General features: G+C 42.7%; 1 protein-coding gene across 3 annotated transcripts in view; it reads left to right on the forward strand.

The window, feature by feature from the left end:
• The window catches only part of TOM1L2 (target of myb1 like 2 membrane trafficking protein), a 58,921-nt gene that overhangs the window by 25,769 nt on the left and 8,469 nt on the right, over positions 1-24,683 (forward strand). Inside the window, exons 5-14 of one of the 3 annotated variants that reach the window (XM_030001758.1) lie at positions 1,634-1,768; positions 2,744-2,902; positions 3,669-3,785; positions 6,453-6,586; positions 9,047-9,095; positions 10,217-10,340; positions 11,442-11,559; positions 13,494-13,569; positions 16,734-16,799; positions 24,137-24,196. In XM_030001758.1, coding sequence (XP_029857618.1) covers positions 1,634-1,768; positions 2,744-2,902; positions 3,669-3,785; positions 6,453-6,586; positions 9,047-9,095; positions 10,217-10,340; positions 11,442-11,559; positions 13,494-13,569; positions 16,734-16,799; positions 24,137-24,196 — 1,038 coding nt within the window. The remainder of the gene's footprint in view (positions 1-1,633; positions 1,769-2,743; positions 2,903-3,668; positions 3,786-6,452; positions 6,587-9,046; positions 9,096-10,216; positions 10,341-11,441; positions 11,560-13,493; positions 13,570-16,733; positions 16,800-24,136; positions 24,197-24,683) is intronic. The other 2 variants (XM_030001759.1, XM_030001760.2) reach the window with 2 other exon arrangements.

Genomic DNA, 24,683 nt, shown 5'->3' on the forward strand with positions numbered 1-24,683 from the left:
TACATCCTCCTGGACAAACAAGCCTCATTAAAATTTGGGGGTAGCAACGCAGCATACTTTTGCCTCTAAGTTTATTTTAAGTGATTATTAAATAGGCCATCCCTTGCCTAACATTTTTCACTCTTACTTGCAAATAGAGTGGAAGTGGGGAATACCATTATGTAGAAGCATAATTCACATGACTTACGTAAATTGAAAATGCAGAGAAAGTGCAAGGGTAGAGTTACTTGTACAGCCAATACCTCTGTCAGAATTAGGGATGGTTTGGAAGGTCAGTTCCAAGGAAACAGAATGGCTCTTTGCAGTTGGAGCTGTTTTCTCTGGCTCAAATAGGGCTGTTTGGACTTGCACTGCATCAGAACAGTTGATGCAGTTAATTTACTCTTAACAAAGCTGAGAAGCAAACCCAGAATTGTTAGCTTGCAACTGATAATGGATTGTCTCCTGGGCACATAGGGTAGGAAATGCTCTTTCTTAAAATCGAACAGAATAGGAGTCTAAGTTAAATATTAATATTATTTCTTATCTTGCTTTGCTATCTTTGATTTCTCTCAAATATAAAAAGTGGTTAAAAACAGCTTTTAAAGTAAAAATAGTCAAAGAACTAGTGTAAAAGTGATGACTAAATGAATTAAGTTCAGAGCCCACACACATGTCTCGCAGTAGTTCTGGATCCAGCACCCTGATACTCTACCTCACATATGTGGGGGTTTGTGGAATGCTTCATTTTTAATTGAGTCATAATATTACAATTTTTCCTTCCTCTAAATTTTTAATACTTGGCTAATTTCCAGCAAAAGTGAAAGAGGGTAGAGGCTTTCAAGATATTATGCTCCTAGCAACTTCATGAGGACAGGAGGCTGGCTAGCAAAGAGAAACACTTAGTGCTCCCACTGAAGAAAAAGCTCAAATGTGAATTGAAGTCTTTTTAGACACCAGAGAATTCATGCGGGAGAGATATTATGAGTGTTCTGGCTGTGGGAAATTCTCCCTTTAAACTTGTTCCTTCTGACACACTGGGGTGTCTAAATGTTGGATATGCTCTGAAAGAACCCAGGCTTCATTAGTTGTGCTGTTCATGGGACTGCATGTTTCACAATATAAGAACCTCAGAAACTACCTTTTTTATTTAAGTTTGATCCAAATAAAATACTGAAGAAAACTTGACAGCTGTGTGTTTTCTTTGGCAACAAATGAGGATGTTTCACAAAGTAAATTGAGATTACCTAAGATTATTGTATGAATTTATGAATTTTGCTTAGATCAATTTAATCTTTCACACAGACTTTTTCTGGCGGGTCATTGGCCATAGAATTTGCCAGAGAAGATGAGCATGCAATCACTGCTAAGTAGAGGAGATTGGAAGAGGCTTTCATTTGCATTTACAGATTTTGATGATGTCAGGGGCTAGACATTGCTACTGTGCACTGGGGTCGTGTCTATTTTATATTTGAATAAAATGTGTACGTGACTGTCTTAATAATATTGGCAGGATCTTTTAGACAAGGTCTAATGTTTACAGCTTCCCTTTGAAGCTGAAATACATGAAAGCTTTTTGTAGTCAGTATCTGAGATCAGGGTGGAGCTGGAACTTCGTTTGGAAGGTCTATGGATAATCCCTCATGTTTTCCAGGCTTGGGCTGATGCCTTTCGAAGTAGCCCTGATTTAACTGGAGTAGTGCATATTTATGAAGAACTCAAGAGGAAAGGCATAGAGTTTCCCATGGCAGATCTTGATGCTCTGTCTCCAATACACACACCACAGAGGGTAAGCTGCAGCATTGTGATTCCAGGGGTATTTTCCCAAGATGTCTAAATAGTTGGATAACTACTCTTCTTCCCCCTCCTGTTTCTCTGAATTTGGCCTATTTTCTCTCTTCTGGAAGGACTTTTTTAGTAGTGAAAGGGCATGTAACAGAAGTATAATACAGCTGCATTTGTCAGGCTGATAAGCTAATGGTATCTCCTCCCTTGAGTCAAACATCAATCTGAGAAAATAAAAGTTTGGAGGAGGTTTGTACACTTGTCTTGTACCACAAAACCACCAGACAAGTGCAACTAATTTGTTCAGAGAGAGTCCAGCAGGATACATGATTGAGATTTACTTCTTTTGCTCAAAAATATGGTTGTTTCTGTTGGTGATAAGCCTGAACCAAGGCCTGCCTGTCTTTTAAAGGTGTACAGAGTCTGAATCTCTCACTGATCCCATGGTAATGTGAGATCTTTACACCTCTGAAAAGTTAGGTCTGGAAAGTTGACGGAACTGCTGCTAGGAGGGAACTTAATGATCACAGGTGTTCTGATTATTCACTCTGAAAACTGAAGTTAATGAATCTTTGAAGTGGTAAATGCAAGTGATCAAGGACTGAAAGATTACAATTCGTGTGTCAAGATTAATTAAATTCAGTATCACATCATTTTTTGTAAGCCTGCAACTTAATTCCTAGTTTTAAATAATTTATAATTATTTCTCTTTGGCTCATGTTTTTATTTTGCTTCTCACTTTTCTTGTACAGATAAATTGACTTAAATGCATGTGGGTTGGGTCAGAAGTGGTAGGCATGCATTTTTGTTGCAGCTCTCTGTTTATTGGCTGGCCCGCCAGTCTGTTCTCATAACTACACTGACCTTTTCCACAAGGTGCAATTATGTTCTATATTTGAGCATATTTGGACTGAGGTTGCTGACAAAGCAAGTGCTGTCACAATTCAGCTTTTGAACTCTTGTCTTTCTGATGTGGCAGAGTGTTCCTGAAGTTGATCCTGCAGCAAATATGCACAATTCACAGTCTCAGCAAAGGATGAGCACCAGTTCTTACTCTTCATCTTCTCCAACGGCGTATTCTGCTCCTCAGGCCCCAGCTTTGAATGTGACTGGTCCCATCACTGCTAATTCTGAACAGGTATTGGGATGATGATTCTTTTGAGTGAGACTCTTTCAACAGATCAAATTAGAAACCAATTTGCAGAGGAACTTTCATTTTAACTCTTTTGACTTTGATTGCCTCCTAGGTCTGGTTCTACTTAGTAATCTTTCCTCGTATTATACTGTAAAATCTAGGCTTTAGATTTGTATGTATGGCCTCCTAATCGCAGCAGTTACAAAACCTCACAATCTGATGTACCAGTCCACTCTGCAGTTGTGTAGTAGGTTAGCAGTTATTATCATTAGCCCCCCTCCTTTAAAGGTACAGAATGTCTTGCAGATGCAGGAAGTCTTTCTAACAGGGAGTTAAGTCTGCATCCATAATGCCCTAATATAGGATCTTCTTTTCTCTCTGCAAAAATAATAACTTCAGAGCCAAAGATCCTGATCAACATTTGTACATCTTTCCCCACGCTTCAGTGAGGCACACAAGGTGTACTGCAACCGAGGTCTGTTTTTAGCTGCTGTTTTCAATTGCTTCTCTTCCATACACGCATAGTACATCTGGGTTTGTGATGATAGTAAGTGGTTCTACAAAGTTCTTTTCTTTTTTGTTTTGTTTTTCTAAAATTCTCTCCTGGGTAAACTTTTTATCTTTACTTTTTTTTTTCCCTGCTAGAATATCTGGAGCCTCAGATATCTAGTCAGACAGAACCAGAGGTATCACAAGGTCAGTTCTTGAAAATGATCTGCTTAAACCAAAAGATTGTGCAGTATTTTGCTGTCTTTTTACCCCAATGTAGATTGCCCGGCTGCGCAGTGAACTGGATATTGTTCGTGGGAATACAAAAGTGATGTCTGAAATGCTGACAGAAATGGTACCTGGACAAGAGGATTCCTCAGACCTTGAGTTACTCCAGGTAAGTTTTCTAGCAAATACGATTCTGATCATTGCTGTGCTTGAGGGGGATGTGGTTTTTGTTGTAGTTTACTTCACTGCCTTGGTTTGTTTGGTTTACATAATGAATGTGGGCTGTGCTTGACCCTGGTTAGTCTCATGACTTGATGTTACTCATTTGTTAAAGCTTCCAGTGACAAGGATTTCCTAACTTCCCTTGAAACTTGTTCTAATGCTTTCTTCTCCATGTAGTTAGAAATTTTTCCCAGTGTTGGATATAAAGTCTCCTTTACCACAAAGCAGCTTAGAATTGCCATAGGCTCTGTAAGCCCTGAGCATTTCTGCTTCTTTTACTTCCTCCATCATCACTCATACAGTGTCAAAACATTCCCAGTCACTGTGCAGGAAAAAAACACTCCATGGTTCCAGCTGGACTAAATATTGCCAAGGGTCTGTGGATTCTCTGCCACTTGAAATCTTATGTATGAAGTAACTATCTTTCCAGAAGATGTGCTGTAGCTTCTCCTGAAGGTAGTGTCTTAAGGCAGGTGCTCAGGCAAAGTTTCATGCTGTCCAGAGGGTTAGACTCCGTAATCAGAAGGGATTTCTTTGCTGGAAAGTCTCAATCCAGTGCAGCATTTATGTCAAGAGGTAAAATGGTGTAAGTTGAGCTTATGTCTCAGGCTTCATACCTGCTTCCCTAGGCCAGTAGTAGCAGAGTGGCCTTTTGGCTGAGGAAAGTAATACAGTACCACATGCAATACAGATGAGGAATACTGTGATCTAGCATTCCAGCTGCTGCCCTTAACATGGTATTTGCCTTTCCATGGCTTAGAAAGAGGCTTCTGTTTTGATCCTCCAGCAGGGAGGATGGGCTCCCACGGCAGTACATTTGGAGGAAGGCAGGGAATTGCTCTCTGTGATACATCAGAGTCTGAAATCCGTCCAAAAACTGGTCTCTCCCGTGCAGTGGTATTGTGTGTTTGTCTCGGAGTCATCATGGCAGCTGATGAGAGGCTTTGCAATAAAGAGCCTTTCAGTTACTGCCCATTTGGGTCGGACTGCTCAAAACAAAAGAAGCTTCCAGGAAACCACAACAGACCAGAACAGTGTAGAACAGTTTGCTTACATTCAGAAACAACTACTAACATCTTGACAGTGTAACCTTACAGCATAGTTTTAAGGTGAAAGAACTTGATCATAAAATGGAGTGACAGCAACGATTCTTTATTCCAACTGGTTCCCTTCTTTGACTGATGCAACCTAAATCTGAATCACAGAGCTGGGGAGAAACCGTTTTTGATCACAAAGGATGGTTAGTCTTTTGAAAGCTGTGAGCCGGTTGCTGCATGCAAGGACTCCTTGCTTTGAGGTTTATATAGCCCTCCTCCTTAAATAATTCCTGACATTTTCTCTAACAATCAAATGTAAACAGCTTGCTAGAGAGCCAGCTCTGAGCAGAATAGATAGGTACTGTCAGCCCTCTCAGAAAGGCAGCAAACAAACCTCTGAAATGTCACAATCTGCTTCTCAAGTGATGGGATCAAAACTGACATTGGAGAACACATTCCTCAAGCTGTTAAGGCAGCTGGATTGCACTAGGTGAAATTTATCCAGAGCTTAGGATGTCAGACCAAGCAAGGAAAACAAACACATTTTTGCTTTCATCCCGAAGGTTGTGTACCAACAAGTCATCCTTGTTTAGTGCTGAATTTTTGCTGTGAAGTGGAGCTGGGAGGGGGGGAGAAGATGACAGAGGGACATGCTTTAGTTGAAATGTCAGTGCTTATTGAAGTAAAACCATGGGCCTAATCAGTGGCACCATGCCATATGTCACATTTCTTCTTGTAGTTCCTCCTCAACAGACCGGTTTTGACCTTTGGTCTTGAGGCCTTTCAGGAGTAAAGAATTCTGCTAAGTAATTGGTGATGGAAGAGATGTCCTGGAAGCATCAGAACTCCTGGTTTAGGCAAACTCAAATCTAGATTGCTTGGCACGAGAGACTTCTAAAATAAATGCCCTTACTCTATATTCTTTAAAATTTTCTTCTGAAACTCCCCACTGCCTTTTTGCAGTCTCTTGTCTGTGGACTTGCTCAGTTGAAAGGAATGTTTCTGTGTATGGTTCAGTACTGAAGTATGTATGGTGTGCTCATCTTTTCCTGCTCCTGCTCCTTGTTTTGTGTTCACCCTCATGTTCTCCGTAGTTGGTAAGTTCTGTGTCCCCAACACTTCTCTTCCTAGCGCACACTTAGCTACTTGTGGTAGCCCTGATGAACTTTTTTTCCCTACTTGTTCCACCATGTGCATCTTTTAGTTTTTAAGGATGATACTGCCAAAAAGAGCAGATTGAATTTTCCTTGAAAGCTCTCTTCTGGAAAGCTGTTGTATTAACATGTTTTATTCTTAAAACAGATCACTAAAATACAGATATTTATTTTCTGAAGTGCTCAGAGTTAAAGAAGAATCAGGATGTTGATTTGTAAATAGGCTCTCAAGGTTTTATGCCATCGTCTCTTGAAGGGCATGTTTGATTAGATGTGCTTTTGGGTGACATTTAATCATGCAAAGATAGACTTGTCTTAGTGTTTCTCAGCTGGGGGATATGTTTGGCTGTGAACAGAGCTCAACTAAATCTACTTATTGCTAGCTGCTTATCAGAATGCGTGTGCACAATGCATTCCTCCTAGGAACTGAACCGAACCTGTAGAGCTATGCAGCAGAGAATCGTGGAGCTTATCTCACGAGTGTCCAATGAAGAAGTCACAGAGGAACTGCTGCATGTGAATGATGATTTAAATAACGTCTTCCTCCGATACGAAAGGTGGGGCACCTTTTCCATGAACTATTTACATTCATTCTGGGTTTTCACTTAAGTGTAAAATAGGTCAGTTGACAAGAGTTGGCCATCTGGGCCAACGGTCCAACATAACAAAATGCAGAGAACCGAACCACAGAAAGCATTTACAGTCTTTTATGGTAACATTCCTGTTTCTGTTGTTTCCTCCAATACTATGATTTATTTTTTTTTGTCCTAGCCATTGAATTTTTGTGGGGCATATCCGTAAAATGCAGGACAACCTTGTGCAAAACTCTCTGAACTAGCAGAGACTTGAGTCTGCAAGTCCCTGTTGTGCGGTGCTGTACAGATGTAGGGACTTGGGACTGAAAATAGCATAGCCACAGTTGCTAGTTCCACTTGCTAGCCTGGGCTCTGCACAAATGCTTGTGCTGCTTCCTGGCTTAGGAAGGCTCCCGTGAGCTCTGTCTTCTGATCTCTGAGCTTTCTAGTTCCAGTGCTGGTGCAAAGGGAGCTGTCTGAGGTGGGCGTGACCGTCATGCATGTAAGGGTTTTGTTTTTAAGTAACACTTAAAATCTTGAAAAAAGCCTGTCTTGCGCAGAGCTGAGGTTTTGAAGAGTTGGTCTGTGGGAATCATCCCCAGGGGCGGGACTTGGGTCACAGGACTTTCGACATGTTAGACAAAGGCGCTGTCAGCCACATCTGCTGCAGTAGGTGACACGTGATAGAGCAGTCTTGGGAAAGTTTAATCTTCCCCTTAATGACAGGCCTGGGGAGTGAGGCACTAAAGAGTACCCTTTGTTACTTGCTCTTAGCACAGGGCTTTGTTTCTCAAGCCTTTAAAAATAAATTAGACTCTAGATCTGTGAATCTATGCTGTCATGGCAAAGGCTGGAAAGTAGACTCAGTGGCCTCGATTTTTGTCTTTGATTTAGTCGTTCAGAGGAGATCGGGGCAAACTTTGAAACAAATGCTGGCTTTTTATGTGGAATGGTATGTGTTCCATGCACGAGCATGATTCTACAAGTGGCAGAGTGTAACTGTCACTAAGGCTTAGTCTGGTCAGCCTTAGTATTTTTTCTATTTTCCTCCATCTGTGCCTTTGCTGACTGGGGCTAATGTATTTGTAGTCATTATACACTGAAAGGTGAGCTAAGTGATGTTAGCAAGCTATTTGTGTAGAATAGCTGCACTGGTCTGAGCATTTAAATAAATTCCAGTTCCTTCTCTGCTATTCCAAAAGCTCCACATTCATCACGCTGATTTCTAGTATGGGTGCCGAGCTCTGTCAGTGACTCAAGCAGGAGCTCTGGCCTTCACTGTGAAGCTTTGGATGTAAACGAACGTGTGGCTCATAAGCCTTTTGGTGAGAAATATGAGGTGGGAGGTGTCTTAGGTTTCCAGCTAAGGGAGCTGCATTTCCAGTAATAGTAAACACCCACAGTTTCCTAAAATTGAAATTTGGGCCTGAATTTGGTTTTGCTGCCTTTTAAGTTTGCATTTTCCTCTGTTACATTAAGAAAACATTTTAGTTTGCTTGAGATTCCCAGTTGTATTTTGTCCATCTGGGCAAAAACCCACAGGATTATTATTATTATTATCAATATTATGGGGTTTTTTAACTGAAAAGAGAGGTTATGCATGAAACTACTTTTAAATGAGGAAAAATTCTAGCCTCTGAGAAATCACAGTGGTTTTCCTGGTGAGGAAGAAGATCAGACTGGCCTCAGACGGGCCTTGGGAGGAGGTAGTTCCCTCTGCTTTTTTGAGTTCACAAAAGCTTCGTTTAGGTTTGCGACCCTAGATGCACAGCTGGTTGGGGAAGGAGTAGAGAAGAGACCAGATCTTGACTAGCCAGACTTCTTCCCCTAAGAAGTATGAGGATTTTTATCCAACGTCATTACTTTTCATTCTTGGAAAGTACCAACCTATTTGAACATAGGTTCTGACGATCTTTGAGCTGACCCGGAATGTTTTAAGAAATTAATCTGCTAATCATTGTTTCTCTTGCCATGTGCTGCCTGGGTAGGACTGTGCTAGCATTCATATGGCTTCTGATTTACATGTATTGCAGCAAGGGGGAGCTGTTAAGTGGGAGTTAAGACTTGCTACGGTGCTCAACTTAGCTGGGAGCATCAATCTTGCTGCAATTCCTCTGTCCCTTGGCTAGCAGAATAGTCTATCACAAAGCACTTAATGGAAACAAACAAACAAAAAACCCAAAGACAAATCCTATAGTGCTTTTCAGGCATGTGTGTGCTGCAAGATCAGATTAGTCAACTTAATATTTGCCAAGAATGCAACTTCTGCAACTGTTCTCCCTTTTTCCTGGCTTGGACTTAAAACTCTCAGGGTTCCCTCTTGAACCAATGAAAACTAAGTTCAGTGGCAAGCATGTCATGGCTTTGTTATAAACTCGTGGTTTTGATTGTTTATTGGTGGCTTTGATAGTCCATGTTGGTTTTTTGTTTTTTTCTAAACAGATTTGAACGATACAGATCGGGACGTTCAACACAAAATGCCAGCAATGGAGTAAGTACCTCGCTCCATTTATTTTATCAGCAGTTACACCATACTAGCTGTACTAATATCAGTAGTATCAGACTTTTTACCTGTCCAGCCCTGTGTCGTGCCTGTAGTGGCTAATAGTGGATACCAGGAAAAGAGCGCAAGAATGTGGCAAACCGAAAGTGACAACTTTTAGCTCAGGAAGACATTACACTAAAACATCTCTGTGTTCGCAATCCTTGATGGATTTTCTTTGCTCTATTAACTTTTTTGATTGTTTTTGAGTCTATGTGGACTTCAGGAATTCACAGTGTCCTTAAGCAGTGAGTTCCACAGTTTCACTACACATTTGTAGATATTTATGTGGGTATTTATATGTAATAAATATTCTGTTTACATTTGATTGAGCCACTTAATAATTCTTATTTGCTCCACCTAATTCTTCTTCACTGTGTCTTACAGTACCGCTGTTCAGGTTAATTTTCTTCATGCCACTCATAATTTTAAGAACCTCTCTCATCTCCTTTTTCAGCAGCCCCTTTCCAAACTGAAGAGTTACAGTTCTAATTATTCGTTCAATGAAAACTATTTTATAGTCGGTTTATAGTGTTCAAGATCTGGGTTCATGATGAATTAGTATGTGACACTATTAGATTTTCTATTCTGCATTCTTCTAACCATTTCCTCTATTTACTTTGCCTGTTTGATTGCCTCTTCTACTGCAGTGTGATGCAAACTTCAGCACGGGCTCTGCATTCTAACTTTAGTCATGACAAAGAAGTTATGTTTCTGAAAACAGTTTACACCTAATGTGGAAGATGGTACTAAATTCAGTTTGACTTAGATCTGATGTTGGTCCGGTGCTAAAAGAGGTGGAGAACACAGACACATTAGCTAAATCTGAAGAGATATAGATGACCTCCAGGAGAGCTTCCTGCTGTGCTAAGCAGTCAAACTGAGATTTTTTGGTGGCTGACCCTTTTTATTCTGCACTCATCATTGTAGTATCCAAGAGACTGGTCCATTTGGCAATATGCAAGAGAGATCTTTTTAGGAAGCGCCCATTATTTTTTGGTGTTTTATGTTGCACTGCAAGAAGAAATCTCTGGCATGTGTAACTTGCTGTGTTTCTTGTGTCCCAACAGGTACTGAATGAGGTGACAGAAGATAACTTAATAGATTTGGGTCCTGGCTCTCCAGCTGTAGTAAGCCCAATGGTCGGAAACTCAGCACCCCCGTCTTCACTTTCTTCACAGCTTGCAGGGCTTGGTGAGTACCTGGTCTAAATAGTGCGGATGAACATGAGGCTGCAATGCGTGGACTTTTTCAAGCCTAACCAGTCTGTGAGTCTTGAACAGCATGCAGGGGCTGCTAGGCAATCCAGGTGTGTGATTGTGGGAGCAAGTCTGAGCGGTTGCTGAGGTCTCTGTGACCGACCTGAACACCCAGTACAAGCCCTTATCACAGTGGGCTGTTGGAATTTATGAGGAGCCATTTTTCACTTGTGGGTCAGGGGGTTTCTGCTCCCTTTGGGTCTCCTCCACCTGATTAATGTTGCCATGTAGCCTTTGGAAGGTTTGGGTATGTGTGTTGTAGGATTAGGAGGACTTTCCCACTCCCTTGCACTGTAGCGATCTGTAATTGGGAACCAGCCTGGCACAAAGGGAGGGATTCATTAACCAAAGGGGAGACTGAAGGAAAGGGTACAGGTTCTTGTTCATGGTAAAACCTGTATTACTACTTTTATTTCTGCTTAGGTATAGCTCTCCATGAAATCAGTCTAGTGAATGTTCTTGGTTTCACTTCTACAAATAAAATTTGAAATCTTTGGATGAAAGTTTTTATGAAACTGTTAGGTGTTTTACATTAAATCAAACCAAAGATTGCTAGATAGGATCACTTGATTTGAGTGAAGGTTCTTCACCTCTTTCAGCACTGTGCCAATATCATTATCACTTGATTTGAAACTGCTGGTTTCACCGTCAATAGGTGAGAGACAACATTGTGGAGAAGACTAGCATCCATGCCAAAATTTTGGACCATGTTAGTGAATAGTAAATATCTCAGAATGAGATTGGCAGCAGATGCACACCAATTCCCAAATGCTGGCTTCTCGATGGAGTACTTATGGTGTGGTGCTTCCAGGAGAAATAAGACAATCTCTACATTTGTCTTTTAAGAAATGCATGATTAGCAGCCTCCAGCCTCTTCTGGACAGAACTGTGCTCAGTGCTGCAACTGTTAACTAGATGATATCTATAGCTGCCCTGTATTGTTAATGACTTCCTCTGTAACCTATACAGTCATGGCAGTGGTGCTTCCATATGGTTTGCTATTTCATTGGTTCACTTTTTTTGCCTCTGGTTGCAGACTTGGGTACAAACAGCGTCAGTGGCACACTCAGCTCTCTACAACACTGTAATCCTCGTGATGACTTTGACATGTTTGCACAGACAAGAGGCAGTTCCTTGGCTGAGCAGCGAAAGAAGTATGTTGGAGTTTGTCTTTAGCACTGTTTGAGTCACGGCATTGCTGTTGTCTAAGGGCATAAATCTGAAACTTCTTGACTAAAAAAGTCATTTTGGTGTATGTTTTTGTGCTTTTAATCCAATCCCTACCCTGTTGGTCATTATTAGTATGAGCGAGTGGAGAAGTTCCTGCTGCTGGGCAGAGCTGACTGGCTGACTAATGTTATTTGACTGTCTTAGTTAATGAGCTCACTGGAAACTTGGAAATGAACTTGCCTTTATTTCTGCAGATGCTTCCTCTCATAAAGGCTTCTCATCCCATCCACCCAGCCAGTGCTTGAGATACAGGAGCATAAGGGTCCTTCACCTGAAGGTCATGAATATACTTTGGTGACTGAATTACTGTCATCAGGGGCTTGGAAACAGAATTAGCATCCAGTTGAACTCTCCCTTTGGCCCAGCAGTCAGACTCTGGTGGGCTGTCAAGGCAGTGTAGCTTGCCCGGCTGCCATGCTACCCCTAATTTGTTTATATGCATAGGGCTTGCATCTCTAGAGCTGCAAATCTGGCACTTTCAAGGGCATTTAACAGGTCTAATTATTTTAATATAAAATAAATCTATGCACTTATTAAGAAATCCTTTGATCCTTGTCAAATGAGATTCAGTAAAAGACACACTCAGGTATTTTTCTTTCATATATTATTTCTTGCCTCCTTCTGGTTTCAGATTCTAGAGGATGTAGTGGCTACCAGCAGTCAGAACATCATCAATATCTTGTCTCAAAGTAATAAATGTTGTTAGATAGTTTAGCTCAGACCTTAGCAGATTATCAAAAACTTACCAGCTCTTGAAAACTTGAGCCAGCAAATTTATTAGGATCTTTTATTTGCAGTTACCAATATAGCTATTGGTACTGCCTTAGCTGTAGTATCAGTGTTGAGAAGATGTGCTCCACTGTAGAGGCGTACGTTACCACTGGAGATTTCAGGCTGAGAGCCCTAATGTATAGCCAGAAAGGAGATGCATTGCAGAGAGATCTAATGGAGGTCCCTCTGTCTCTTGTGCTAAATGAAGCACGAAACTAGTCTTCCCACACTGCACCTCTATCTCCTTCTGCGAGTTAATGGAACAAGGAGCACATATCAGTCCATGATTTCACAAGGGAGGATTGCTATATCTTCCTTGGATTGTACGCTGTGTAAATGGAGCAGCAGTGAGGCAGTAAAGATGTGAGTGTGACTTGCTGCAGTGTGTAGGTGAGAGCCTCAGGGTGCTGTGCTCAGAGCTTGGGAGAAGCCAGCATGCTGGAGGAGAAATTGCTCCTCCAGCTCAGACATGCGGCTCCTCCCAGGAACTGATTTATGGGCAGGTGTTGGCATCTGCTTCACCTCATGATTCACCACTGTGCTCTCAGAAATGATGCTATTGCTTCTGTCACCTGACTGCTACATGTTCCTTTTGCATAACAATTTAAGAAGCTTTTTACAAATCCAACCCCTGTAAATAGTGCATTTCTTTGTATGCTTCGCTGTAGTTGCTTAGTTATGTTTCATCTGTCTTCAAGTGTCCCTCTGCCTCCCCCCCATGCACACATCAAGGTCAGGTTTCCAAATGTCATCTTCAAAGCTTTGCAAAACATCATCTGTAATCAGGCCTCTTTTCATAGTCCCCTGCTAGCTCTAGGAGACACTTATGGTGCCTTGTAACCTATTTGCCTACCTTTCATAATGCTAGTCTTACTCTTTTTGCTTTAACGTGCTTACTGAAACTGATGGACGGTCTTTATACAGAGCACGCTCCTCTTCTTGGAATACACTTAGTACACTTGAAGTCTTGTTAAGAAAAAGAATGTGCTTTCTGATTTCCAGGGGAGTAAATCAGAGTAGCAAGTGCGTTCTGCATGGGTGACTGCTGGACTTCCTTCTAGTTCTGTGGTTTGTTCCTTTCTTTCAGCGTGACGTATGAGGATCCACAGGCTGTCAAAGGACTAGCATCTGCCCTGGATGTTCGAAAACAGAACACAGGAGGGGTAGGTCGTTGCTCTGCATTTTGTTATCTGAAGCCGTGCGTGGAATCCAAGCTTTAGGCAGCTGCTTTGACCGAGACTTCTCATTATGTATTCCAGCAACATGCTAGTACTGGCTATTTTGAAATTGATACCTAGGAGCAAGTACTTGCTCAGTAATGATCTCTAAAGAGCTGCTACTTAGCACACCAGCCTAAAAGACTTCAAAATCATAGTGAGTAAATTCTCCTGTGTTCTTGCAGCTTGCCTGGGGGGTCTAGCTCTTTGACTGGAATCACTGCTGAAAAGAATAAGTGGGGAATGTCTTGTGAACACTGGTGTGCATTTGTTTGGTTCATTTTTGCTTACGAAAGTTGTTGCAGTCTTAATCTGCTAGGCTTTGCTCTAAGTGCCCAGATACAGATGCAAGGTACAGGGAGAGAAATTATGTAGACTTTTAATGCTTCACATGCCTTGCCATAACTGCCCTTGCAGGCAGTCTGTTCTGTCAGTCCCAGGGCAGGCTCCTGCTATCTTGTGTGGGCAGAAGAGGCCCATGTGCTGTCACCTCACAGCAGCTGGTGCTAGAAACATGCTTGAGAGAGCAAGCTTGGCCAGCTTTGTCTGCATACCTTGGTGAAGGCAGAAGTGAAAAGAGCTTTCAGATCGTCCCTTAACCCCTTTCTACCACCCTGCTTTTTAAAACTGTCCTGCTTTTTTGTACTCAGCTGCGTGTAAGTTTTTGGATGACGGTGCAAGTTCAGAGCCTTTTCCTAGTCTAATTTTGGTCTGTGCTGACCACTAGGGAGCACGGCAGAGCCAGTGTAGCATGGGAAAGCCAGTGCAGCATGTACACGCCTCCCTCCACTGAGAATTGCCTCCCCATGCCTTGGCTGATCTCGCCCTGGTTCTTTCATAAGTTGAAATGGGAGTGCTCAGGGCAGCTGGCATGCCTGGCAGCTTGTGCTCTGAGCCAGGGAGAATTTGCATTCGGAGCCAGCTGGGGTCAGATCACAGCTGCCTGCCTGCTTTGGCCATAGTTCAGTGGTAGCAGGCCTTCAGCAATGATTTCTTACGGAGCATCCCCCTGCCCCACAAATCTATCTGCTTGTTCCTGTCCCTATCCTCCTGCAAAAAGGGTAGTTTATAACCCAGGTCAGCCCTGTAACCAGTTTCAAGCTCGGCCCCACAAAAACTCACGCCAGCAGTACTGAGGGAAAAGGGGGAAGCATGGGGAGGCAGGGGCAGAAGTATATTAAGGGGGTGAGAGAGGAATTCCTGAAGCCAGTGTGACAACTGAAGCCCCCAGTATCACTGTGCTGTGTTATTGGCAGGACCTGGGAAAGGATTTGAGATTCTGCTTTGTTCCTGGCTAACTAAACGCAAGAGGCTTGCATTTAGCTACTGGTCAAGGGGTCTCTATTCCCCTGGTGGCCATGGGGTCATGTCCTTATTTATTAACACTTTTGTTCTCAGCCAATTCTGCTTGAGGCACCAATGCGATGTGTCATTCACACCAGCATAGCTGCTGCTCTGCCTGAAGTGTTGTCAGTTCAAAGGGCTGTGTCTAAGCTAATCTGATGGTCAAAGTTTTTTTGGGCAAACGCTTTATGGGTTGTGGAACTTTGGGCTCTGAGATGTCGTAGAGACTTTCAGCCTCTTTTCAAAGGTCCTGATGACTGTATCATGTAATCAGAATAGCTTAGTTTGAAATGCAGTCTTTCAGAAATTGGTAAACACTGCTTCTTGTCAAGTGTTGTGAGGCTTGTGGGTGTCTCTCCTTAAAGGAAATGAAAATTAAACTCTCCTAAAGTTACCAGCCCCGGCATGTGTAGCAAAAAACTGGCAGTGCTCAGTAAACGAAAGACACGCGTTAATTTGGGTAGAGAGCTAATTTAAGAACAGCTCTAGGGAGGAGCCAAAAGCTTCGCAACACGTTCTTCACACACTTCTTGTTCCAGCACAGTTGTCCAGTGGTAAAATTCAGCACATCCGACGTTTCTAATGTAGTCATTCTCAGAATGGTCTGTAGAGAGATGGCTAATCACGTGGCATTAGCTGTCTTTTAATATGATTTAGCAGCTGGAAACAAGACAAGCTAAAAATACACTGTTTTCTTAATATTGCTTTTCCATGTTGGGAATTGCTTTTGTTGCCACAGAGTTGTTGCACGCTCACAACTGGGAGGAGAGGTGTCCAAGAAACAATTCTCTAGTGTTACACAGATAGTAGATGAAGTTGGAGTGATTTCTCCCTTTTTTTTCTCAGCACAAGTACTGAAATGAGACATAAAAGATGTGATAGTGGGGACAGGAGATGTATCCCACGTATATGGGTATCTGAATGGAGGTACATAAACATACCAGTGGCTCTCTGCTGAGCTAGCCCAGTTCTGGCAGGGCGGGTGGGCTGGAACTGCTGTGCTCTGCCGGTCCTGAGCAAGCCCCTCCAGAGCTAGAAATGACTCTGCATCCGGGCCCTGGCTCAGGGATGAGATGCTGAAGGACAAGAAGCCATCTTGAGAGTCTTTGTGTTGCTGTGCCATGCAGTCTGCAACCTGCTCAGAGGAACTTGGATGCATCAGCGGTCCTTTTAACCTCTGTCGCTCTTCAAGAGGGGCAGTTTGAAAGACTGCCAGAACACTGCAGCAAACTGCCATTACTTACCCTCCTGCTCAATGCCATCATTAGAGCTGTCGTACTGTTAGAGTTTGGGGCAGAGTCTGTCTGCTGAGCTTAAGGAGGTAAGTAGGGTGTGCTGCAACTCACAGCTTCGTAAACAAGGGAAACTCCACAGTGTGTAATACTAGTATTTCTGGTAAAGTCTGACTGATTTTAGTAGGTTGTATAGCCTATACTTTTTCTTCTAAGAAGATGACAAACATCAGCCTCACTACTAGTCAGTGATTTTTTTTTTTTTTTTTTTTTTTTTTTAATATCAGCATGGAGGAAGTGCTAAAATTCTGTGAACTGTCTGTAGGAAGTGCAGAGGTCGGGGTGAGGTCTGTACCTCCACAGACAGAGCTGACAGGCAGCAGAGGGGGATGCAGCTGCTGCCAGAAGCTACCATAGGCAACTCTGTGTGTGTGTATGTGTATATGAAGTTTTTAACTTGCTGCTGTTATATTACTTTATCATGGGTTGTTGCTGTGGTTTATCTCTTTATGGACCTTTCTGTTCTCAACACAGAGGAGAGGTAAAGGTGGGAACTCAGACATGGAGCCTATAGACAAGTGGCTAATTACACAAGGAATGGTGAGGACTTCACCAGTGAAGCGATTCCTACTGCCCACCCCAGTCCCTTTACCTAGAATAACCATCCTCCATTCACCTCTCGTCCTGCCCTACTGAACCACTTGAAATCAGACAGTACAAGGAGTTTATTTCCCACCTGGGGCAAAGGGAAAGATTTGAACCAATTTCTGGTTTACATAGCACAAAGGCCTGTAACCGACTGAATCATTTGTAGGATCCCACATCACCTTCAGAAGAGGCCTGGGGATCCAATTGGTTCCTTATACTGTCTTGATTTATTTATGCAGTATCCACTTTTCGAGGGATAAACACAAGTCTCATGGATCTTGTTCCTAAAGAGGACACTTTCTACATGTCTCTAAAGCAGCCTCTTCTGGTAGTGCTTAACTTTGTGGTCTGTAGTAGACATACAGGAGTTGTAGGATCATACCTAATTGAATTGAGTAATGTAGGGATAGCTCTTTATGAAAGGAAGGGAATGGGAGAACTGCTACCCAGATTGACATCTTCCACCCCACTGACATTAGGATTCAGAGTCCAAAATGTACAGTCATGTTTCTGGCTGTAAGGATTTAATTCCCATGTCTAGTGATGCTAGTGCTCTGATAAAGTCAAGCTTCTGAAGATCACTGAATCTGTGCACATTTTGACCTTGTTTGAAGTTGTCCTTCATCAACACGCTTGCAGAGAGAAGTTCAAAAGTCTGCTTTAAGTGCAGAAGTCAGAGGTAGGTAAAAAATAGCCTCAGCTATGCCTTAAAGCCAAGTTCTAAGACCAATTTTGTATTTTTGGACAATGTAATCCATCACTTTAAGTGTTTGAGATTAGTACCAATAATGTGACCTATCTGCACAAAGTCCCTCTGAGACAGCCCTGACTGCAGCTGAGTTCAGAAAGGTGCAGTGCAGAATTCCCTTTGGGCTGGCGTGCGCTTGCAGTGCAGGTTGTGGGGCTGGGTGTCAGGAGGCCTGTGGAATGGCAATGCCTCACTCCAGGGAGAGCCTTGAATGTCCCAGACTGAGCTGCCCAGTGCTTAAAAAGAGAAACAACCCAGAGAGTTTAAGGTTGAGAAAATCCAGAGTGTGCAATATCAAAGTGCACCAACTCTGTGAAACACTTTGCATTTATTCTTCTAGGCTTAGGGCTAATCCAGGTTATTTCTGAGGGCCAGCTTGTGAATTTGTCAGAAGTTTGCATGGCTAGTGCATGCACAGTGATTGGACACGTGCATGTATACGGTCCTGTCTGCCTGCCCATGCAAGCACCCAGAAGCAGTTCTGTGCCTGCTAGCAGATGTGGGTAAGCCCAGTTGTAGGTACCTATCCTTGGGAGCCAGAGTTTCATTTCAGTGCTTGTCAGAGACCCACAGCTTGTAACATGAGAGGGAAAAGCCATAAAGTGAGCAGCACTTGCTTTGCCTCTGATACTGTTGATTGTGGTTCACAGAGGCTCTTGCTGTTCGGTGGCTCTGTTGCAGCCAGAGATGTACTATGCCACTGTTAGATGTTCATCCATAATGAATAATCCAGTGATTGAGTTAGTTCCTCTTCTTTGCCTTTCCACTGTTTACAAGAGCAGGGAAGCATGAAATCGGCACCCCTGCTGTTCACACCACTCACACCACTGCTTTATTAAAAAAACAAACACAATATTCGTTCATTGGCTTGTGGTTATTCAGTCTGGAAAAAGGATACTGCAGCATTCATGGAGGCATATGGATTTGGGGAGGGAAGGGGGTCTGGCTGTCCAGCCAGTCGCTGCTCTTACAAGCCTGTCACCTTGTTTTTATGCTAAGTATGAGAGAGAAATACCTAAAATAAAACTAAACTAATCATTAACTCTGTTTCTCTCTTAACTGGCTGTAGTTCTTAACCATATTTATTAATACAACTTTGTAGCATTTGCAATACCAGTGGAATAACTAGCATCCCAGGTATGAACTTGATGTGCACATTCTTTGGTAACTTTTTGTACTTTTGAGATGAGAGGGAAAAGAGGGGTGAGCTGACATTGCTATTACCTGTGCCTGTACAACACTGAGACCACTGAAAGGGTCTCCACCTGCCAGAGTGGTACTCGCACCCCTCATGACCTGACATTCTTTCCAAACCGCGATACATTTAAGCTTAGGGTTGAGTTCTTCCCACTCCATTTCTGTGCATCCCAGTTCACCAACACACCTTTGCAGAGGGAGGCTCATTCAGGGCTCCGTGTGTACTCTCCCAGTGAATTTGGCAGTGTTGTTTCTGTGTCAGCTTAATCTACAGCTCAGTTCTGCTGGCAAGGTGATGCCGGGACCACGGAGACACAAACCACACCTTTATCCATTCCAGCTCTGCCTACAAAACTAATGCAGGCAAAATGATATCTGCAGAAAATGTTCCTTGTTCAAACATGACTTAGGGATGTTAGCTGAGCTGTTCCAGTACCAGATCTGTTTGCAGTGTAAGGTCTGGGGGTTTGCAAGTTAGACCATGCAGGTGTCATACAAGGGTCTGTATCAGCAGCTCTTAGGCACAAGGCCACCACGTTTTAGTACAGGTTAATTCCAGTTCCCTTCTCATGAGTTTGGGCAGCTATTGAGATTTGCATGAATATATTAATTTGTTAGAATAATCTGTCACCCCACTCACAGGCCAAATGGGTATTTGTTACGAAAGTGAGAAGCAGGTGTTGCTTAAGCCACTACGTCAGGCCAGACGTTATTTGGGACAGTGACAGGGGAGGAATGAAACTGAACCAGAATTCACAGAAAGTGATACAAACAGCTTTCAGCATTGCATCTTGACCACCAGCAGCATGCCTGGCTGGAGAGGAGATTCCTCTCTGTAGTAAAGATAAGTGAGTAAAGATTAAATGAAACCTTTGCTGAGATGTTAATTAGTAACAAAGTGAGATGCCACTATGTATGCCTTCAACAGAGAGACAGGATCTAAGATGTGGCAATTATTTGGGTAACATGAGACTGTTGAAATACATCATCTTCTTGGAGACTGAAGTGCTTGAATTGTGGACAAACTGAGAAATAAACGTGTGAAGATCTCATTTCTTCTGTGTGGTAGGACCCCTCTCTCTTTTGAAGGCAAGCAGGCATGTTCCCTTGTTCTGAAGACCATGTGGGTTTCATTACCTGTTCAGCCATGGCATTTTACGGAGCACTCTACAAGGACAATGTGATACGACATGTGAAGGAAGGCTTTCGCTGTCTGGACATGTCTATCAGATCCAGATTGGCTGGTTGTTGTACAGGTACAACAGGCTGTGTTGGGGAACATACTGCACCTGAGCTCTTGTCTTCCCCATCTATGCGATGTGTAAACAGTTAGAAGTAATCAAGTAGCTAATTCAATCCTTACATGTAAAGTCAAACGTGTTCTAATATTGAGGCCAGGCAGCTATTTCAAGATCACAACAGCTTTAAATAGATGGTAAGACTGTAGTAGTAAGCTGGAGTAGACTGCTAGTGTGCATCTCGGTGCTCTCGTTCTGCTACCGTAGGAATGACAGAGCTTTCTTTACTATTGCTAACTAACGGGGGGGAGTGAATAGCAGCTAACCAAGTATTGGTGTCAGCTTTGTTAAACATCTATAAAGAAGTGGAATTAACTAAGCTACTACAAGACAGTAGTCTAGCAACAATTAGCATGAACCTTGTTAAACATTTTAAGAACATTAATGAGCTCAACTAGAGACCTGAATTGTCATTTCATACCTGCTTCTTTTCCAGTGGGATCATTTTTAATAGAAATAAAATGTGATAATAATAACCTTAAACTGTCTTTTTAAGGGTAGAATATTGGATTTTATGACTTCTGAGGAAATATATTGGCAATACTCTTTGGCTTTTGATTGCTAGTGAGAACACCAACACAATCTAACTTAGATAAGTATGAACTTGAATTCCAGGTTCCTGTGGGTTTTGTGGGATTGAACGCTCGTTTTTGTTCTCCCAGCCCTCCTTTTCCATTTCCCTTTCAGGACTGTTGAGATGATCCCATTTGTAGGATTTTCCAAAGACTAAATAAAAAAGGAATTTGAACTATAAGCCCAACCTTTAATTAAAGCCAGTTACTTAAAGTACGCAAAAATATTTTGAGACTTAATTTTCATTTACTTAAGAGTATAGACTTTTAAAAAAGAAATCACAATATCGTTACAAAAACAGCTCTCGCAGCCAACACTGACTATCTAGGGAGCTGTCTTGCCAAGATTGAGCGCTTCACTAGACCGTGTATGTTTGCATAATCAAAGTATTAACAAGACGGTATCCCATTCTGGAGCCATTTCCATGTAGTCTGTGGCTGCCACTGCTGTTTGTTCCCAGAAACTGTTGTCTTTTTTAATGTGTAAACTAGCTAATTTATTTTTACATTGCTTCTGTTGTGTTTTAGGGGATTAGTTTTAACAAAACTCCCCTCCACGTTTTTCAGTTTAGGACTTCTGGAAGGGTGAGACTTGCCAAATACAGAACTGACTGGCAAAAAATGAACTTCTGTGTGTGGTCAGTTTCAAATGAAATATAAGTGTTACAATGTTATAGTTAAAATATTTTAAAACCTCCAGTTACTCTTGAGAGTTTCCCCCCTCTTTATGCTTGAACAAATTAAACCTGATACATTTGACCCATGTTTTATGGGGAAAACGGGGCTCCGTCTGAGGAAGGTAAATCGGAAGTTTGAGAATGGAAGGAGCAATAGATACAAACTTTTGGCTCTTCTGCAAGTGTGCTCGAAGATGGGGGAAGTTTTTTAAAAGGTCAGTGCTGAATAGCAAATGGCTGACATGCTCAAATGTTTATCTTGCAGCTCTCTGCTTCTTATATATGACCTGTGAGAAGTGTTCTTGCACTTCTGAAGTTTTTGTTTGTTTGTTATATAAAGTAGGTCTGTCTGAAAGTAGAATTCCTTTTTTTTCTATCCCCCCCCCCGCCTTTTTTTTTTTTTAAATCTTACAAAACACAGCAGCACAGACTCCTATACTGCTGAGCTGTTCTTTGAGGACTCCTGCAAACTCAGGAGTCCTGCAATTCTCAGGAATCCAATACTTGCTCAGTCATCTGTTGTGTTTTCAGGATACCCAAGATTTGAATTGCTGTTCCTCCTAATACAGGGACCACAGTACCACCACGCTTTTTAGAACAGCTGCTCTTATTTTATTCACAAAAAAGCAAAAAAACCCTGCTATTTTCCTCCTCCTCTCCATACAGATTTTCTTATCCTTAAAGAAATGCAAGTACCTTTCTGAGCTGCAAACTAGCCAACGGCTCTGAAGGCTACACCTTCCAAAGCGTTACTTATTGTTTGCAGCGTTAAGCAATAAAGGAGAGAGACAGCAGTGAAACTTCTGCAGTAGGTTTTAGGTTGCTGTAGGCTGAATAAATCCATTGCTTTGTATCTCTGAAGCCAGTATTTTCCAAAGCTGTTAAACTAACAAGCCAGTTCTACAAGATGCAACTTGCCCTTGGGAAGGAACACGTTGGAAGATGTCTACAGAGCCCTCCTCTCATTAATGCCATCTGGGCCAGCATGCAGCAGCTTCAGCACACTGCGTTAGCATTGTACATGCATGATTCAGCTCTCCCTTGCAAATTAAGAAGGGGCGATTGTCCTAAATCTGGCCCATTCCAAAGGAAACTGCAGGAACTTATTTTCTGTTTGGGATCTTCTTGTATTAGCTGAAAGCAGAATGACAACTTGTACCTCTGACCCTTCTTGGATCTGTCATGTGCACTTTGTCCAGCAACCTGCAGAGTCAGAGCCAAGCCATCTTCCCGGTACCTCTTTTGTGGGAGATGCTTTGGATTGAGCCCTGGATTTCCAGTCCTTTGACACAACTAACCCACCTTAGCAGACCTCACCTCAAGCAAGGGCTTAACTGACCTCCTCAGTGCAAAAGGCCACTTGATTAGAAGAAAAATTTCGTGAGGAGCTCTGCGAAACAGCATCAGCCTGCGCTGCTGCCTCTGTAATTCAGCGTCTGTCTATCTTCCTCCACTAGAAGTCCCTGACAAAACTACACCTCCCAGCGAATTCATCTGCAGAGCCTCTTTCATGTCTTCTTCCCATGAGAGGTTTCAGGCAAAGCTGTAGACAACCTCTGACACTTTTTCTTCCTAGAGAGCCTCGCCAGCACCGCGAGATCTCGTCTGCCAGCCCTGCTGCTCGGCCACTGTGCTCTGGCCTGGAACCTGCGTGTCTGGCATTGCTTTCCGAATGTTTTTCAGGTTGTCCTTATGAGATCTATTGTGGTGTTTTCCTGTTTACTTCTGCAGCCCTCTGGTGTATTTAAGCAGCGTAGTTAAGTCAGGAAATTCTACACCTAATACGCAGTAATTTCCCTTCGCTGACCCAGTTGCTTGTAGCGCTTTGTGAAATAGCTGCACCTCAGCACGCTGCGTCTGTGCTGCCTGTTGCAATTGCACAACGTAACGTGAGTGGTTTTATCACAGGAGGAGAGGAAAACCTTCCATGCCTTCTTGTTAACCTGTCCGTGGAGGCCTGACGGGCAGGCTCCGGTGAGCCTTGCTGGAGCACTACAAGGCATTGCTGGTGCTGGAGCCGAGGAGCGCGTGCTGTGCTCTCCTCCTCTGCCCTCACCAGGAGTTGCTGCCCCGTCCTCCTCCTCACCTTCACCTTTGAGACTCCGCACTAAGCACTGGCACACGTTGGGTTCTGCCGCCTCCGCTGCGAGAGGGTCACCTTTGGCAGAGGAGTGGGACCAGGGAGCCGGGATGCTTTTGCTTTAAACTGGTGTGCCGAGGCTTGCCAAGGCTCAGTGGTGTGGTGGGAGGAGGATCTGGAAGGAAACATGACTGTGTACCCTGGGCTCTGCCTGCCTCCACCTGTGGAGAAAATCAAATTGTTTTCATAGGAGCGTTGCCTGAAGACTTTGAGCCCCTCTTTTTGCTAACCCTTCACTGTGGCTAATACCCATTTTAAAAAGTAAAAGGTAAATTTAACATTTCAAAACCTAACTGATATCCAGTATTCTACCCTTAAAAGCTTTTCACGATCAAGATTAGAATCATCAGTCCATCTTGATGGTTTTAATATGTGGTCGAGAAGTTACCCGTCTTATGCTGGCATCAAGTCACGTCATTCCCCATAATCTTTCTCCTGTTTTTTTTTTAGCCTTGTTGTTCATAATTTCCTTTCCAAGTGTTTCTTTATTTGAAATGCCATTTATATTTTGTTGCCTTTTTTTTCCAGCACATCTTACATCTTTGTTTTTGTTTTGTTTTTAATCTTATTTCTGGCGTTTTCCATCGCTCTGTGGCCATGATTGTGGATGTGTTTTGGTTTTTGCCTGCCTTGCTGTTCTCTCGCTGCACTCCCTAGATCCCTGTTGCACAGTCCTCTGTCATGGATGACATTGAGGAGTGGCTCAGTACCGACTTGGTGAGACCCTTTATATTTTCATTTTTCACATGGGCAATAGCACTTGTACGGATAACTTTCAATGCATTGCTGAGTTACTGGTACTTCTCAAAATGGGAGGCAGTGAAACTTCCAAATCATGTAGCTTATTTCCCTTTGAAGGGAATATCTAAGCAGGAGGAGATAGCGTCGTGTTCAGCAATTCAATCAAAACGTTTTTTTTCTGAGTTGTTTTATTTTCACTTCTCCATGTTAACACCACAGAATAGCATGCGTTCCAGAAATCGTGTTTCTGGTTCCCATTTAGGAAAGCATTTAAACATGTGCTGAGGTTTACCTGTGTTCTGCACTGGACTTAAAGCACATGTTTAAGGCTGCATTAGCTTTGACAGGATCTAAGTACATGCTTACGTTGAGGCATGCATTTAAGAGATGCTGGATCAGGGCTTAGATTCCTTTCAGATGGAGATGTCTTTTAAATTGGCAAGCAATCTTGACATGTTTCATA

This window comes from Aquila chrysaetos, chromosome 25 (assembly GCF_900496995.4).
Source record: "Aquila chrysaetos chrysaetos chromosome 25, bAquChr1.4, whole genome shotgun sequence".
Lineage (NCBI taxonomy): Eukaryota > Metazoa > Chordata > Aves > Accipitriformes > Accipitridae > Aquila > Aquila chrysaetos.